Source organism: Branchiostoma belcheri, unplaced genomic scaffold, assembly GCF_001625305.1.
Source record: "Branchiostoma belcheri isolate BF01 breed outbred unplaced genomic scaffold, Haploidv18h27 scaffold143, whole genome shotgun sequence".
Taxonomy (NCBI): Eukaryota; Metazoa; Chordata; class Leptocardii; order Amphioxiformes; family Branchiostomatidae; genus Branchiostoma; species Branchiostoma belcheri.
This window is the reverse complement of record NW_017802858.1, coordinates 401,808-418,837: the sequence shown is the minus strand read 5'-3', so window position 1 is coordinate 418,837 and position 17,030 is coordinate 401,808. Positions and strand designations below refer to the sequence as shown.

The window sequence follows — 17,030 nt, the reverse complement described above, 5'->3', positions numbered from 1 at the left end:
GTAGTACTTTACCTGCTAGCCCAAGGCACATGGAGCAGGCCATAGCTCCGTGCTGGTTCTCAGCTTTCACCTGGTACTGTCCCATGTCCCTCAGAGACACGCTCTGCACCGTCAGGCTGGACTCTCCCGTCCGCGCATCAAACACAGGCTGGTGTTTTTCTGCTCTCTGCAAGCAAACACAAACTTGTCAACAACTGTATTCAACTTTAAGTTAAAGCTGTCAGAGAAACCTCCACGTGGCTTATTCCTGAACATCGGCTACTGTTTTCTTCTCTCCAAAACAGCAGACGCCAACGGAAACAGTGAACAACAAAATTTAACAAAATGAACTCCTCTAAACTAGCACAAGTCTTAACCTTGTTACTCTAACCTAGCGCTAGAGAACAACACATCTGTCTAGCAATGAAGTACTAGTACTCTAACCTAGCGCTAGAGCTGACCTTGTATGACCTTGCCCATCCAAAGCCACTGCACGGTGCTGACCGCAGGTCGGGTGCTGAGCATGCATATGCAGGAGAAGATGGCTGCCTAGCAATAATCCTAACCTAGCGCTAGTGCTGACCTTGTATGACCTTGCCCATCCAGAGCCACTGCATGGTGCTGACCGCGGGCTGGGAGCTGAGCATACCTAGCAATTACCTACTGTAACCTAGCGGTAGTCCTGACCTTGTATGACCTAGCCCATCCAGAGCCACTGCACTGTGCTGACCGCGGTCGGGTGCTGAGCATACCTAGCAATTAGCTACTGTAACCTAGCGCTAGTCCTGACCTTGTATGACCTAGCCCATCCAAAGCCACTGCACGGTGCTGACCGAGATGAACAACCTAGCGCTAATGTTACTCTAACCTAGCGCTAGTCCTGACCTTGTATAACCTTGCCCATCCAGAGCCACTGCACGGTGCTGACCGCGGGCCGGGTGCTCAGCATACAGGAGAAGACAGCTGCCTAGCAGTGAATCATCTCACCTAGTGCTAGTTGCTGCTCTAACCTAGCGCTAGTCCTGACCCTGCTGTTGTAACCTAGCGCTAGTCCTGACCTTGTATAACCTTGCCCATCCACAGCCACTGCACGGTGCTGACCGCGGGCCGGGTGCTCAGCATGCAGTTGAAGACGGCCGTCCCCCCCTCCAGGGTGAAGCAGTCCTCGGGCAGGCTGAGGAACTCGGGCGCTCCGGGCGGCCCGCGGCGCTTCACGGAGCCCTGCCGTACCAGACCTGGTCTCCCCAACACATCCTCATCCTCAGAGTCCGAGCCTGAAGCAGGGGGAGGATTTGGCACAGGTTAGACTTACATGACTGTACATGTGCACTGATATGTTAGACATGAAGCTAAAAGTCTCAATTGCATGGAAAATCTTTGGTTGTAGGAAAATCTTAGTAAAGACTCCTTAAGTCAAAAGGTACAGTTCCACTGGTAAGTTAGAGTGTGGCTAAACTTTAATTCTCAAACTCTGGTAATTCTGGTAAAACTGCAGGTCTCCCCAACACATCCTCAGAGTCAGAGCCTAAAGCAGGAGGATTTTACACAGGTAAGTACTTACTGCAAGTTAGACCTGAAGCATTGTGAAACTTGTGGGGGGGGGGGAAAATCAAAATTAAGTATTTAGATTGTATACCTGCACCAGTCTGTTTTCACAGGCAACCGTTTAAAGTTTCATAACCTGAAGTAGGAAAAGCATCTGAACTAAGCTGCAATGCTAAGTATTTGTCCCTTCCCCATAAGAATTGGTCTCCCAAACATTTCTGCATTTAAGTTTTACATTGTTCAAATAAAGTTGTTGGGACACTTAAGCCTAAATTTGAAAAAAAGACCCATATTTTTTAGGTCTAAAACCTGAAACGACATTTTTGTCCTCTAGGTTTGGGGATAACTACAAAGAACCCAGTCCGTACCCTCGTGTATGTTGGAAGTCTGAGCCTGAAGCAGGGGGATTTTACAAACAAGGAAGTTACAGAATCTGGTGGTAAGTCAGACATAAAGTCCCACTCGCATGGAAAACCTTTATTTGTTAAACGTTAAGTTGTTGTGGATAATTGTTACATGTAGTGAAGACTACCCAGCACATACTCTGACTCTGAGCCTGTATATCACACATAAAAGATGTGCCAGTAGGTTTGACATGAAGCTAGTCTCAATGGGGTAACTCTGGGAACGACCAGACCATACTTTGCAGGTTTCTGTGTCAAAAACAGTAATATTGAAATGAAGTATCAAGACTAGAGCTGTGTACCTAAACAAATTTTAGGTGCAGGTACAGGTACAGGTACACAGGTTTAGGTACAGGTCCGGACCTGAACCTGTACCTGAACAATTCGACCAATTTATATGCTCTTCTGAACTCCTTCAATAACAAAAAAAAAAACATAAATAAACTTGATAGTTAAGGTTTATTCTTTGTTTATGACGAATGCTCAGATAAAATATAGACTATATATATGTTTTTGTTTTCATGAACACACTGTCCTTACACAGGGACCCATTGTTAACCAGCTATTTACACATTTGAGGTCACAAATAGGCATAAAATTGGTGTGAAATTGTTTAGGTACAGTACCGGTACTGAGGGAGTAGGTATTTTGGACCTGTACCTAATCAATTTTTCTGGTACAGTATCGGTACTGCGTACCGGTACACAGCTCTACTCAATGGGGTAACTCTGGGAACGACCAGACCATACTTTGCAGGTTTCTGTGTCAAAAACAGTATATTGAAATGAAGTATCAAGACTATACCTGCATCTCTTATGTTTTTTGTAGGCACCTGCTATGACCTGCTGTTCACAAAGGGAGAAAATGTCTGAACCAGGCCGTACCCTCGTGTATGTTGGAGGCCTTGCTCTCCTCTGACGGCTCGCTGACGCCAAAGTCGTTCTCGGTGCTGACGCGGAAGAAGTAGACACAGTCCTCCTGCAGGCGGTCCACCAGGTAAGACGTCTCACGCACATTCTTAGCCTTCACCTGCCACCGGGAGTCCTGCAAGGAAGGAATTAGAAACTTTCTTAAAGACTTTAGAGTTGTTACAGTTTTACCACCAGGTAAGATGTCTCACGCACGTTCTTAGCCCTCACCTGCCACCGGGAGTCCTGCAAGGAAGGAGTTAGAAACTTTCTTAAAGACTTTAGAGTTGTTGTTACAGTTTTACCACCAGGTAAGACGTCTCACGCACGTTCTTAGCCCTCACCTGCCACCGGGAGTCCTGCAAGGAAGGAGTTAGAAACTTTCTTAAAGACTTTAGAGTTGTTGTTACAGTTTTACCACCAGGTAAGACGTCTCACGCACGTTCTTAGCCCTCACCTGCCACCGGGAGTCCTGCAAGGAACCAGCAGGAATTAGACACTTTGTGTCACAGTCACAGGTTCAATCCCCAAGGTTGGATCTGGACATGCACCCAGACATTGTGCCCTTGGGAAAGGCATTTAACATGCATTTCCCCCCTCAGTTAGAGGGATCCTGGGCCCTACTAGGGTTTGGGTTGGTGTTAGGAAGAGCATCCAGCCGTAAAAATCTTGCTTCAAAAAAGGACTTGTACTTGGTGCAAGCACGTCTAACCCCCGGTTGGGGAAAAATGACGTTAAATTCGATCAAAAAAAAAATTAAACACTAGAAAGGTAATAGTTGCAAAGCAGATGCATAATGTTTACATTCACAATTGGTCAACAAACTTCTGCTCGGTTTATTGTTGCTCAAACACATTCATATATGATATATGGTAAGCAGCCACTCTAGCTCTGTCCTGCTACAACATGAAAACTAACTCCACAAGATGCCTGCTACAGCACCAGTTACCATGGTGACAGACATCTAGTCCAGGTCATTGACTTGTTTGGAGAAGAAGAAGAGGAAGAAGAAAACACAGCAAACCCAATATGTTTTCCTTCTTTGAGGGTGAATATAATAAACAAACAAACAACTCTGGTCTCAAGGTTGACTTGCCACAATGTGCTGATTCTTAATAAACAAACAAACAAACAAACCTCTGACTCCCTGAACTCGATGATATATGAGATGGGGCTGTCAGAGTCCTGTTGCGGGGGTGGGGGGTTCCACGACAGGATAAGGCTTGTTCCTGTACGGCTGGAGATGCGAGGCATCCCGTATGGCGGCTTTGGAGCAACTGAGACAGAAAAAAAAGAGGAAACAAACTTTCTAAGGTGTCGTAAATGAAAAAAAAGTAATATACTATTATTAAACGTAGCCTGAGAACTGGAGATGCATGACTTCCCGTATGATGGCTTTGGAGCAACTGGGGTTGAAGTGGAAACAAACTTTTTAAGATACCACCAAGATAAGGACAAATTCATTGTTTTTTTTTTAGATTTCACTGGAAAAACACAATTAAATAAAGGCTGAGAACTGGAAACATGAAGTATGGGGGCCTCTGAGCAACAGTTTTACTGATACAGAAATTCACCACCATTTCAGCACCAGGGACATTGCAGGTAGAAATGTAATAAAAAAACTCTGAGTAATTCAAGAAGAGATCTTGAAGAGATCTACTATATGAAGCAACAGTAATCCCTGAAGTATGGGGGCTTCGGAGCAACTGAGACAGAAATGCACCACCATTTCAGCACCAAGGACATTGCCCACAAAGAACTGAATACCACCAGTAAGGCTAAACTGATTAGATTTTTTGGTTGTACAAAATGTACTAAACAGGAAAAACACAAGGAAAGAAAGGTTGAGAACTGAAGACATGCAGTTTTCCATATGGGGGCTTCAGAACAACATGTTTAAAGAGAAGCAAATAAACCATCAGGATATTAAAGGCCACATGAATTGAATTTTTAGTGCTTGGATTTTGACAAATTTCTTCAACCGGAAAAACACAATGAAACAAAGGCTGAGAGTTACGCGTTTTTCCATAAGGGGGCTTCGGAGCAACTGGGACAAAAAACCACCATTTCAGCACCAAGGACATAACCCACAAAGAGTTGAATATCATAGGTAGAAACATAACCTGCAGGGAAAATAAGGAAAACAAAAACATGAGAAAACAAGTCCTACTTTCCCTGCTGCGGCTCTTCTTGATCTGTGGTTTCGCGTGCGGCGATCGGGGCGGAGTCTGCTCTCTATCCTCCTCTGTAACACCTGAACAAAACAAACAAACAAACAAACAAGCTGAAGGTTGTGCTGACCAATGAAACATTGGCGGACTTTGTCACTGATATTTTGGGACATTTTTTTTACTTCTTTTGTAAGTTGTAGCTGTATTTCAAACATTTCACTAGGGATATTAGCATATTTGAGATTCACACAGAATATAAGGTTATAGATTGTGTGTCTTGACATGTAATGTTGCCACACATGTAGCAGGGCTGTTTGCTACACAGCCCTGTATTCTCACCTTCTGTCTCCACATGTAACTTTGCCACACATGTAGCAGGACTGTTTGCTACACACTCTCTGTCTCCACATGTAACTTTGCCACACATGTACTAGCAGGACTGTTTGCCACACACCCTCTGTCTGCACATGTAACTTTGCCACACATGTACTAGCAGGACTGTTTGCCACACACCCTCTGTCCCCACATGTAACTTTGCCACACATGTACCAGCAGGACTGTTTGCCACACGCCTTCTGTCTCCACATGTAACTTTGCCACACATGTAGCAGGACTGTTTGCTACACACCTTCTGTCTCCACATGTAACTTTGCCACACATGTAGCAGGATTGTTTGCTACTCACCTTCTGTCTCCACATGTAACTTTGCCACACATGTAGCAGGACTGTTTGCTACACACCCTCTGTCTCCACATGTAACTTTGCCACACATGTACTAGCAGGACTGTTTGCCACACACCCTCTGTCTCCACATGTAACTTTGCCACACATGTAGCAGGACTGTTTGCTACACACCTTCTGTCTCCACATGTAACTTTGCCACACATGTAGCAGGATTGTTTGCCACACACCCCTGCATCCTCACCTTCTGTCTCCACATGTAACTTTGCCACACGTAGCAGGACTGTTTGCTACACACCTTCTGTCTCCACATGTAACTTTGCCACACATGTAGCCTTGCCGGCAGGGCTGTTTGCTACACAAGCGTAGACCCCGATGTCCCCTTTACTGGCACCAGTGATGACCAGGGTAGCCACACCTTCTTCTGTACGAACATCAGGAAAATGATAAGATTTTTTGTGTGTCATTCTGAGTACAAAATGTATATGTAAAAGGTAGATGTAACCCTTTATGTTACAGAATTTCTACTTTCTGGTATTGATGTTAAATTTTGTCTCTGCACTGGTGATGACAGGATAGCTACTCCTTCCTCTTTACAGGAAAAATTATTACGTTTTCTGTACTGATGATTTGAGTATCTTGAAACGTGTACTAGTTCTTTGTAGCTCATAATTTTTGGTTACTGGTTTTCAAGTTGAATTTCATCAGTACATCAAGTTGCACTCAAAAAGTCTTTTGATATCTTATGCACATCAGGTCAGTTTCAGTTTTTCAGGTTAAACTTTCAAGTCCATACAAGACAATGCACAATAATAACAATACAGTATAACACAGAATAATAATCATACAACCATGCTCAGGAAATGTCAGTTCTAATTACGAGTACAATGAGTTTTTGAATGCCTTGAGTTTTCTTTGTTCTTTGGTGAGATGATGCCACAACACTGGACCCTGGTACTACTAGTCCTTTTTAAAAGTTAAAGCATGCCCACCTGCATGTCCTCTGCAAGACATTCTCACCTGTATAAGACATCTTGACCCTTCGTGCCGAGGTCACTTCCCTCTTCTTGTGGAACCACATGACCTTTGGCCTGGGGTCACCTGTAATCTGACACCGAAAGGTCGCAGTCTCGCCCTCTGACACGGCGCAGTTCTGCAGGCGCTGCACGAAGTTCGGGATGACTCCGACTGCGGCGGCTACTGTGGTGGTACTCCCCTCACGACTGGGGACAATATGGGGAAATTGTGTACAGAACTGTGCATATCTATGCCTGAATGGGTTAGGGTTAGGATCAGGCACAGTTCTGCAAAGTTTCCTCGTATCCTAGAATGTAGATTTGCTGCAGGTATAGTTGTGGGATATGCTTGGACTATCCAGAACCATCCTCAGGCATACATGTACCACTAGTATCCAAAACCATACCTAGGTATTACATGTATATGTGTAGACTCTCCAGAACCATACCAAACCATAGTTCTGGATAAAGCATAGTTCTGGATACTCATGGACTATCCAGAACCATACCTGAGCATTGTTCTGGATAAACCATGGTTCTGGATATGTGTAGACTATCCATAACCGTACCTGAGCATATGGTTCTGGATAAATCTTGGTTCTGGATGCCACAAAGACATACCTTTGCCTTGTGATGGCTTTTGATATGCCTGGACTATCCAGAACTCTACCTGAGCATGGTTCTGGATAAACCATGGTTCTGGATAAACCATGGTTCTGGATAAACCATGGTTCTGGATAAACCATGGTTCTGGATAAACCATGGTTCTGGATAAACCATGGTTCTGGATAAACCATGGTTCTGGATAAACCATGGTTCTGGATACACAGGGACTATCCAGAACCATGCCCGACCACAGTTCTGGATAAAGCTTGGTTCTAGATTCCACAAGGATGCACCTTTGCCAGGTAAGGTTCTGGATATGCCTGGAGCATGCCTGACCATAGTTCCGGATAAAGCTTATTTCTGGATTCCACCAGGACATACCTTTGCCGTGTGATGGTTGGTTCCTCCTCGTCCACAAACAGCTCAGCGCTGCAGCTGATTTCCCCGAGCGAGTTGACGGCCTTACACACCACCTCTCCCTCATCGTCCGGGAAAACCTCAGGGATAACCAGCGAGTGCTGGTCGTTCGCCTGGAATATCCGGTACTCCAGAGAATCCTGCACCTCCCTGGAACAGAAAATCACTTGGTTAGCTAGCTCACTCATTAAAATGAGACAAATACGTTGAAGATACAAGCTACAGACTGAGACATTTGATAACTCTCCAGAACTTTCAAATGTTGTTTTGGCTTTATCCTTTATCACCTACATGAAGCCCAACCATCAACCCATCATCATGCCTTTAGATATCAGAGTTATCAACCAAGAATTGAGGTGTTCAAAAACACATATTTTCCAAGAACTATAGTGTAAAGTGGAACTCGTTGCCACCAGTTGAGGTATCAAAACTAGAAACAACCCTTGCAATTAAATGTGCTGTTGGGTGTAACAGGTCGTTCGATGTAAGTTAGTTAGCTGCGCCACGTGCCTGCAAAGCTGGTGTGTTACACCAAAGGGCGGTTATACCGGCTATACTGATACAGAAGCTGGTGTGTTACGCCAAAGGGCGGTTATACCGGCTATACAGATACAGGTACAGATTATACAGGACTGGTACAGAACCCACCTGTTGTGCAGATACCAAGCGACTTTTGGCTGTGGGATCAAAGCGTACTTCCCGACCCTCCATGGCATTGGTATATGCCAAAGGGTGGTTATACCAGCTATACCGACCAATACAGATGCAGATACAGATTATACAGATACAGAACCCACCTGTTATGCAGGTACCAAGCGACTTTTGGCTGTGGGATCCCGATGATGCGACAGTCGAAGCGTACTTCCCGGCCCTCCATGGCGTCCGTATCGTGGAATGTGTGGATGAACTTTGGCGGCATGGCGTGCGTCGTGTCCAGCGTGTACTCCTCTGACACGTGGAGCCTCGCGCTGCAGGACGTTTCTCCGTAACTGTTGCTTGCTTTACAGGTGTACAACCTGTGGCACATCGAGAAATAATTTTATCAGGTTTGTAGAACATAGGATTATATTGTTTTTTTTCTACACAACCAGTATAGTCTGTGAGTGCTAAGCTGCAGTTCCAGGACATGCTGCCAGGGTACTAAACTGATGATGTTTCCCCGTAACTGTTGCTCGCTTTACAGGTGTACAACCTGTGGCACATCGGGAAACAAGCTTGAGTTCCACGACCTCATACCTTCGCTCCTGCAGTTCCAGGACAAGCTGCCAGGGGGACTAAACTGATAACACTTCTTCCTGAACACAATAGCTATCTTCCATGCAAAATTCGTGACGCCAGCATGTCTAGATCATGAGATATCAAAACTACTGCTGCAGTACCTAGGGAAGCCGCCAGGGGGCTCAAAATCTAATCATTTCTAGGTCTTATCAAGACCTACCCACCTACCAAGTTTCATGACAATTTATTTACAGCTTCTTGAGTTATGCTGTTCACAAACAGACAAAGAAAGGGACAAAATTAACAAATGAATAAACAATCCGACACGTGGAGCCTCGCGCTGCAGGACGTTTCTCCGTAACCGTTGCTCGCTTTACACGTGTACAACCTGTGGCACATTGGGAAATAATTTTATCACATTGGTAGAACTCCTTGTGCTTACAAGTAGAACAAGCCATTATTCAGAAAAAGTGGATGTAGCTGTTATGGCCAACCAATGGAGTGGTAGAACATACTATTGGAAATTTTTTTTTACACAAGTAGTAGTCACCTGCTTACATTTTGATGCCTGTCAGACATCTTCCTTACAGCTTCTGACTGGAGTGTTGCTTCTTGCCGTTATATTTAGCTTCTTGCTGCTATGTGTATACTACATGTGTAGGTGCATGCATCTAAAACAAATTTTGGCTGGTGTACAACCTGTGGCACAAATTAATACAGAATCGCCAAAAAACAGTTACTCAAGCAACTGGATATGATTTTCAAAATCATATCCAGTTTCTTGAGTAACTGTTTTTTGGCGTATCGTATTACCTGGATGTCTAACCTTCATCGACGTAATACAGAATCACCCAGACATATTCATATAGAATTGCCTGGACACTCATGTCTGTGTCATTGGATAAAGTAAGAATTTTGGACTCAGAACTAGACAGTGATTAAAGAGGCCATCTACATCCGGACTTCTAGACTTAAAATCCACTGCTCACCAAGTCACGTGTGTCATCTGCATAATGTGACATTACTGTCCAACGTCTGTCTGAGCGCAGACTTAACCTGTGCCGGGCCTTTGCCCTTTCAGCTACAAGGTCTAGGCACGCCCCTTGGCTACCTGCAGACAGTAACCGCCCACACAATATGCAGCTTAGGCAAACACGGCGATACAAACCACCCAAAGGGACACAAAGATATCTACGTAGCCCGGTTCCCTCAATGTTGCACATATTGAACACCTTGGACTTATAATAGATTATTTTTTTATAATAGCTGTATATGTTGTAATAGTGTTTTATCTTATGTTTGTTGTAATCGTTTTTAGCTATATCATGTAATTTGTAACCGATCTTGTAACGCCTTAATTTTAACATAAAAGTGCAATAATCTAGTGCAATATTTGATGCTTATGCTTAAGTTATGTACATGTTAAATATATTCTACCTGTGTATCCCATTGTAAAAGCTGCCCAATTCAGCCTACGGGCTGCAATTAGCAACTTATATGTATGTTGTATGTATGTTCCTTTCGAAATAAACCAGTCTATATATACTGAAGCAGTGGATTGCTCATTCTTTGACAAAGACTGGTAAGCCCAAATCTCATTACAGTGTTGGGAAGTAACAGTTTAAACTGCTTCATATAGTGGATGCTACCGGAAACATCTGACCGTTTCCAACATCATATCCAGTTGCTTGAGTAACTGTTCTTTGGTGTTACCTAGATGGCTAACCTTCACCGATGTTACTATAAACAGGACAGTGGTACTATAAAGATGTGACCTGAAAGAAAACTTACCCCTGGTCCTCTGGATAAGCAGTCTTCAGGACGAGTTTTGCCATATCGTTCTCAAACGACATGGAGAAGTCAGGCGTGGGTTTCAGCACGCGGCTGTCCAGCAGCCATTCAATGTTAGGGTCTGGGTTTCCGACCACTGTACATGTGAAGCAAGCTTGTGAGCCCTCCACTGCGAAAACGTCTGCCAGAGTAGTCAGGAAGGAGGGAGGGCCAGGGTGAGCCGGCCTTCTGGATTTTTCTGGAAAAATTAGAAAACAAAACATTTTAACTTCGATGTTTGGGAGAAAATTGTTAAGGTAATTGGGAATCTCTAACTCTCTCAGCTTCACCCCTTCTTCCTGCATGCTCCACCTCTCAGGAGAAAGTCCCATACTGAAATCTTCTTTCCTAGAGCTACTAACATCACTATGGAACAAGCTTCCTTGTGAATGCTTCCTAAATGGGGACAACCTTAAGCTTTCAGTCTAGGGTGAACAAACATCTGTCTCTACAGTTCCTTAATGTAACCCAAAACATGTTAGTGGTTCGTATGAGCCTTGTTTTGAGGTGAAATTGAAGTAACTAAAAAAAAAGCCAGCCTTCCTTACCCTTGACCGTGAGACGAGCGTAGCAGGCCACCTGACCCAGCTTGTTTCCTGCCAGACAGCTGTACAGTCCCTCGTGTTTCTTACTGGCAACAGGAACAATCAGGCACATGGACTCTTCATCCTCAAACAGGAACTGGTACTCTGGGTCCTGTGTGATCTCTACCCCGTCTTTATACCTGCAGAAATAAACAAACAAAAATCAACAAACAAAAAACAACAAAACAGCCATAGTTTTGACTCTTCATCCTCAAACAGAAACTGGTACTCTGGGTCCTGTGTGATCTCTACTCCGTCTTTATACCTGCAGAAATAAACAAACAAAAATCAACAAACAAAAAACAACAAAACAGCCACAGTTTTGACTCCTCAAACAGGAACTGATACTCTGGGTCCTGCGTGATCTCTACTCCGTCTTTGTACCTGCAGAAATCAACAAAACAACAATGTTCATCTGTAACACAAGCCAGTTCTTGGTTGAGTTCCTGGGCCTAATGATCTGTCATTTCACTTGTGTGTCTTAAATCAATAGAATCACATGAGTCATCTTTGTGCCCAAACTCTCAGAGAAATTTTGCTTTTGACAAGATGTTAAGTGCACAACAATTTTACATTTTCATCACTGCATCTTTAGTCTAATTAGCTGTATAATTATCATTCAACAGCAACATTTTAGATAGTCAGGTTACTCACCAGGTGACCTCAGGTTCCGGCACACCTGTGACCTTACAGTCCATCCTGGCGGGGTCATCCTCCGTGACCTCACAAGGTCGGATCTTTTGTTGGAACTCAGGATGGACCATTGGCTCACCCTCCTCATCTGTCAGCTCTGGGAACAGAAATATCAACCTTTAACCTTTCACATTCAAACTTTAACCTCACAAGGTCGGATCTTCAGTTGGAACTCAGGATGGACCATCGGCTCACCTTCCTCATCTGTCAGCTCTGGGAACAGAAATATCAACCTTTAACCTTTCACATTCAACCTTTAACCTCACAAGGTCGGATCTTCTGTTGGAACTCTGGATGGACCATTGGCTCGCCTTCCTCATCTGTCAGCTCTGGATACAGAAATATCAACCTTTAACCTTTCACATTCAACCTTTAACCTCACAAGGTCGGATCTTCTGTTGGAACTCTGGATGGACCATTGGCTCACCTTCTTCATCTGTCAACTCTGGAAACAGAAATATTAATCTTTACATTCAACCTTTAACACTCAACCTTTAACCTCACATCACTAGATCTGTTGGAACTCAGGATGGACCATTGGCTCGCCTTCCTCATCTGTCAGCTCTGGATACAGAAACATAACCTTTAACCTTCAACCTGTAACATTTGAACTTCACTTCACTAGATCTGCAAACAGAAATGTTGGCCTTTGACATTCAACCTTCAACATTCAACCTTTCATCTCGCCAGTAACAAATACTACCAACAACATACTAAGTAAAGATACAGATATTTGAGTATCTGTAGTCCATCTACTCCAAGCTGCCCAGCGCATACACTTTTTACCAAGACAGCCCTCAGCACCAAGTTCAGCACCAAGGACATGGCCTGCACATGTATTACTTAGTATGCCAGATTCCAAATTGTGGCTTGTAGTTGGACTACATCCCTACCTTCCTCTACACTACAGGACATGCCAGGGATCAAACCTCTCATGTCCACTTCCATTTCAGCACCAAGGATAGCCTCCACAGACAAACTGCCACTATCATATCCAGATGCATGCCTACATGTATCTAGTCTTTATGCCTAGGTTAGGATCAGACTTGTACTCTATCCACATTCCAAGGGACTTGAAGAAAGAACACTTCAGTAAAAAGAAAGATGTCCCTACCTTCCTCCACCCTAAGCTCAGCACTACAGCTCACAACGTCCACAGAGTTGATAGCCCTGCATGTGTACAGCCCAGCATCTTCTCGATAAGCCTCCCTCAGCACCAGACAGTAGATGTTTCCCAAGAACTGCACTTTTGCCACTAAAAACAGCAAATTCTTCCTACCTTCTTCCACACAGAGCTTGGCACTGAAGGACACAACGTCCACAGAGTTGAAGCAATGCCAGAGATCAAACCTCTTGATCTGGTGTCCACTTCCATTTCAGCACCAAGGACAGAATTCACAGACACACTGCAACTATATTTTTGGTATCCAGATCCATGCCTATGTCTCGTGCCTGGGTTAGGATCAGGCCCATACTCTAGCCACTCAGCCATTCCAGAGGACTTCAAGAAAGAACACTGTTACAGTAGTAAAAGATTGTTGTTACCTTCCTCCACGCGTAGCTCAGCACTACAGCTCACAACATCCACAGAATTGATAGCCCTGCAGGTGTACAGCCCTGCATCTTCAGGATAAGCCTCCCTCAGCACCAGGCAGTAGATGTTTCCCTCCTGGAGATGCCAAGCTGGAGGTACTGGAAGTCTTCCGACTCCTTAATGGGGAAGTTGTTCCGCAGCCACATCACTGGGAGGAAGGAAGGAAAGAATGGATTATGGATGACAGAATGTGATAAGACAGTAGATGTTTCCCTCCTGCAGGAACTGGAAGTCTTCCTACTTAATTGGGAAGTTGTTCCGCAGCCACATCACTGGGAGGAAGGAAGGAAGGAAAGAAGGAGTTATGGATGACACAACATGCTAGCTAAATATACAGCTTTCTATTGTAGACTGTGACTGTTTCATCAAACAATGTAGACTGGAAGCTTGGAATTAAGTAGAGTCCAGATTTGAGAAGGAATACAAGCACAAGGGATGACAGGCAAAGGTTTTGATATGTCATGTCCTTTAGATTCCAAGTCAGCAACAAGAGGTACATCATGCCACTACAACCTTCTCTCAACAAAGATAGGGGGCACCACAGACTTACAATCCACTGTTCACCGAGTCACGTGTGTTATCTGCGTGAAATCACGGAAGCGGTGGATTGTTCATTCCTTCACGAAGACTGGAGTTGTACAGTCAAAAATTTGGGTGAGTCCCATCTTTTGTATTGGAAACAGTTTAAACTGCTTCATAATGACTTCTACCAACACAGATGTACTTTCAAGAAAACATACCTGCAGGTTTGGGTTGTCCGATGACGACGACCTCGAACCTTGTGGTTGTTCCCTCCTGGACCGTCTGGCGTAACATCCTCTTCAGAAACACTGGAGCTGTGTTTTCCTCGTCTTCACCGGCCGTGAAGTATGAACTGCTCTCCGTGTCTGAGAATACAGCAGAAAAACGATAAATGGTGTAAAATTCACTTCGGGAACACACCTAAACAGCCATGGAGTACAAACTGCTCTCTAAGTATGGAAATAAATGATTGTACTGTTTCTGTATCATGTACATCAAGGTGCATAATTATACATGTACATCCTGTACTGTCTTCAGGAGTGTTAGCTGACTCAACAGATGTGCATATAGCTAATAGAAAAGGCTTGATATCAAGCTTCACCTCTGATGAGGATGACTAACAACAACAACAGCAACAGATGTGTTACCCTGCTGTAATGGTGATAGTCCCTATATAGTGACTAATGTTACATATAGGGATCCCTGTGTCTAAACATCACTGGCTGAAACTGAAACAACCGACCAGACAAGGACCATCATTCTTCATCAATGAGGACCTTTAATTCATTAACTTAAATGTGTGCTACCAGTCTACAGGCATGTCACCTGTCTCTACAGGTGTGTAACAGGTGTATGTAGTAGAGGGGATTCATTCCTCAAGCTAACCAACATCTTGCACATGCAGTCGTCCCTCAGTAAGACACCTGGAGCCGCATAGTTCCCGTTTAGAACTTTTATTCAGCCTGTCACACAGCGTGTGTAAAAGGTGTATTTCCTATTCCTACAGGTGAGTTACCTGGCTTGGAGAAGGTTCCACTCCTTGGACTCGCTATGTGTTACCTGACTACAGTTTTTACAGTACCCGGTATGTTACAGGTATGTTACAGGTGTATTTCCTATCCCTGCAGGTGTGTTACCTGACTGCAGGTGTGTTACCTGACTACAGGTGTGTTACCTGACTACAGGTGTGTTACCTAACTACAGGTGTGTTACCTGACTCTGAGAAGGTTCCGCTGTAGTACTCCTCAGACTCAGAGTCCGCAGGAGACGACACGCCCGACATGTCGGAGCCGGTGGACCCGCGTCGCTTCAGGGACGTCATACGGGCCAGCGGGCGCTTTCCCTCCTGTAGAGGGGAGGAGTTTACACAGGTAAGGTAAGTCACAGTTATTGTTTGTTTTTAAATGGGTAGAGAAAGAGTTACAGACCATGCATTGTTTTTCGTGGAAGAGTTCATCTTTTGTCCCATACTTTACACGTTTGCCTTGGCTTGCGCATTTCTAAGGCAAGTGATTTTTTAATAGATCTGATGACAATAAAGTAGTGTTTTCCTAGTATATGTTAGCATCCGTGCCACATTGCTGCATGGTGCTCCCAGTATGCTCAAGGTCTCGGACCGGAGTTTCCTTCCGTATTTCGAGCAATTTGACACCCTCAGCCCGACGGGCTGTCATTTCTGTACTAAACGCGGGTCGGAATTTTTCACTCTTTTGGTGGAAAGGGGTGTCGTGCCGCTTATTAATACACTTGATTGATATTTTCTGCGCCCAATTTATTTAGGGGTAAATAAGGCACATCAAAGTACATTTTTAAATATGGGGTAATTTTTTTCGTCATTTTTAACCATGGCTGCATGGAAAAAAACAATTTTCCCAGGGTAACGGCTTAGTACTCGAAGAAGCTCAGAACCTAATGTTTCCAAAATTTGAATTTAATTAAAATCGATGCGATAAGTTTATCGCTATCTTCGATGGCCCGAACACACCCAGGACGCATATAGAACGTACCATCCCGGCAGTCAGGCAAAAAGGCCACATAACCATCTGCGCGGACTAATATCAGGAAGTCTTCGCTGGACCACCAACATTACGCCACCTATAAAGGCTACAACTAACAGGCTTTTCAGAAAATACAAATATATGTAGACAGATATTACGATTTCAGGGATATCGCGACTAAAACATACCATACAAAGTCACGTTTCCGGCGATTTACTGCGCACTTACTTAGACTCTGGTCAGATTTAAACTCCGACCCGGAACCTCAAAGTTGAAACCTTAGAAACGTTTGCACTATGAATTTAAAACTGTATCCAACAAATCTTATAAATGATAACTAAAGACAGTGTTGAAATGCCTCATATTTTTAAGACCTTGATCCATTTTTATATAAGTTAGGTTATGCTCAAACCTAGAACTTTCAAATAGAGAATTCCAAGAGATGGAAAGAAAGGTACAAATTGAAGATCTGCTTCATCGTGAGTCAGACTTACCGGTATGGTTGCCACCACCTCCTCTATCAGCCGACCTTTGACCTCTCCCTCCTGCGGAACCGGTTCTATTTTGGCAACCGGTTTCTTGACCTCTTCAGCCATGATGGTGACCTTGAAGGGCCAAGGTCAGAAGAATATGTTCTCAATTTTGTTTATCAAACAAATTTATCACAAAATTATTACAATCACAGTTATTAGGCCGCACCAATTTAATTTGTTGGTTCTCGGATTTTTTCAGAAAAAATATGAAGCGACAGGGCGGAAAAAAATAAAATAAAGACAGGTCTAGGCATCCTATTATAGCCCCAAATGCTACAATATGAGCCATCAAGTCACAAAAAGGCTGGGTTAAGATTTAAGTATAAATTTGA

The 17,030-nt window shown here is 43.9% G+C and overlaps 3 protein-coding genes across 7 annotated transcripts in view; all 3 read right to left on the bottom strand.

Moving 5' to 3' along the window:
* Positions 1 to 40: 40 nt before the first annotated feature.
* On the bottom strand, positions 41 to 4,107 carry LOC109464935 (titin-like). The gene is made up of 4 exons (XM_019762051.1): positions 3,974 to 4,107; positions 2,813 to 2,972; positions 1,038 to 1,253; positions 41 to 166 (listed from the first exon to the last, which is right to left on the bottom strand). The coding sequence occupies exons 1-4, from the start codon at positions 4,088 to 4,090 to the stop codon at positions 138 to 140; spliced, it is 522 nt and encodes a 173-aa protein (XP_019617610.1). The 5' UTR covers positions 4,091 to 4,107; the 3' UTR covers positions 41 to 137.
* A 77-nt stretch (positions 4,108 to 4,184) lies between these two features.
* On the bottom strand, positions 4,185 to 13,719 carry LOC109464896 (palladin-like). The gene is made up of 12 exons (XM_019761991.1): positions 13,598 to 13,719; positions 12,014 to 12,149; positions 11,324 to 11,499; positions 10,737 to 10,974; positions 8,525 to 8,743; positions 8,376 to 8,432; positions 7,692 to 7,877; positions 6,709 to 6,911; positions 5,987 to 6,112; positions 5,007 to 5,090; positions 4,838 to 4,883; positions 4,185 to 4,242 (listed from the first exon to the last, which is right to left on the bottom strand). The coding sequence occupies exons 2-12, from the start codon at positions 12,121 to 12,123 to the stop codon at positions 4,185 to 4,187; spliced, it is 1,503 nt and encodes a 500-aa protein (XP_019617550.1). The 5' UTR covers positions 12,124 to 12,149; positions 13,598 to 13,719.
* Positions 13,720 to 15,419: 1,700 nt separating this feature from the next.
* Positions 15,420 to 17,030, bottom strand: part of LOC109464930 (titin-like) — a 23,559-nt gene continuing 21,948 nt past the window's right edge. For all 5 annotated transcript variants that reach the window (XM_019762042.1, XM_019762044.1, XM_019762041.1 and 2 more), the window contains 2 exons: positions 16,660 to 16,770; positions 15,420 to 15,513 (listed from right to left, as the gene is read on the bottom strand). In XM_019762042.1, coding sequence (XP_019617601.1) covers positions 16,725 to 16,770 — 46 coding nt within the window. In that variant the 3' untranslated portion in view covers positions 15,420 to 15,513; positions 16,660 to 16,724. The remainder of the gene's footprint in view (positions 15,514 to 16,659; positions 16,771 to 17,030) is intronic.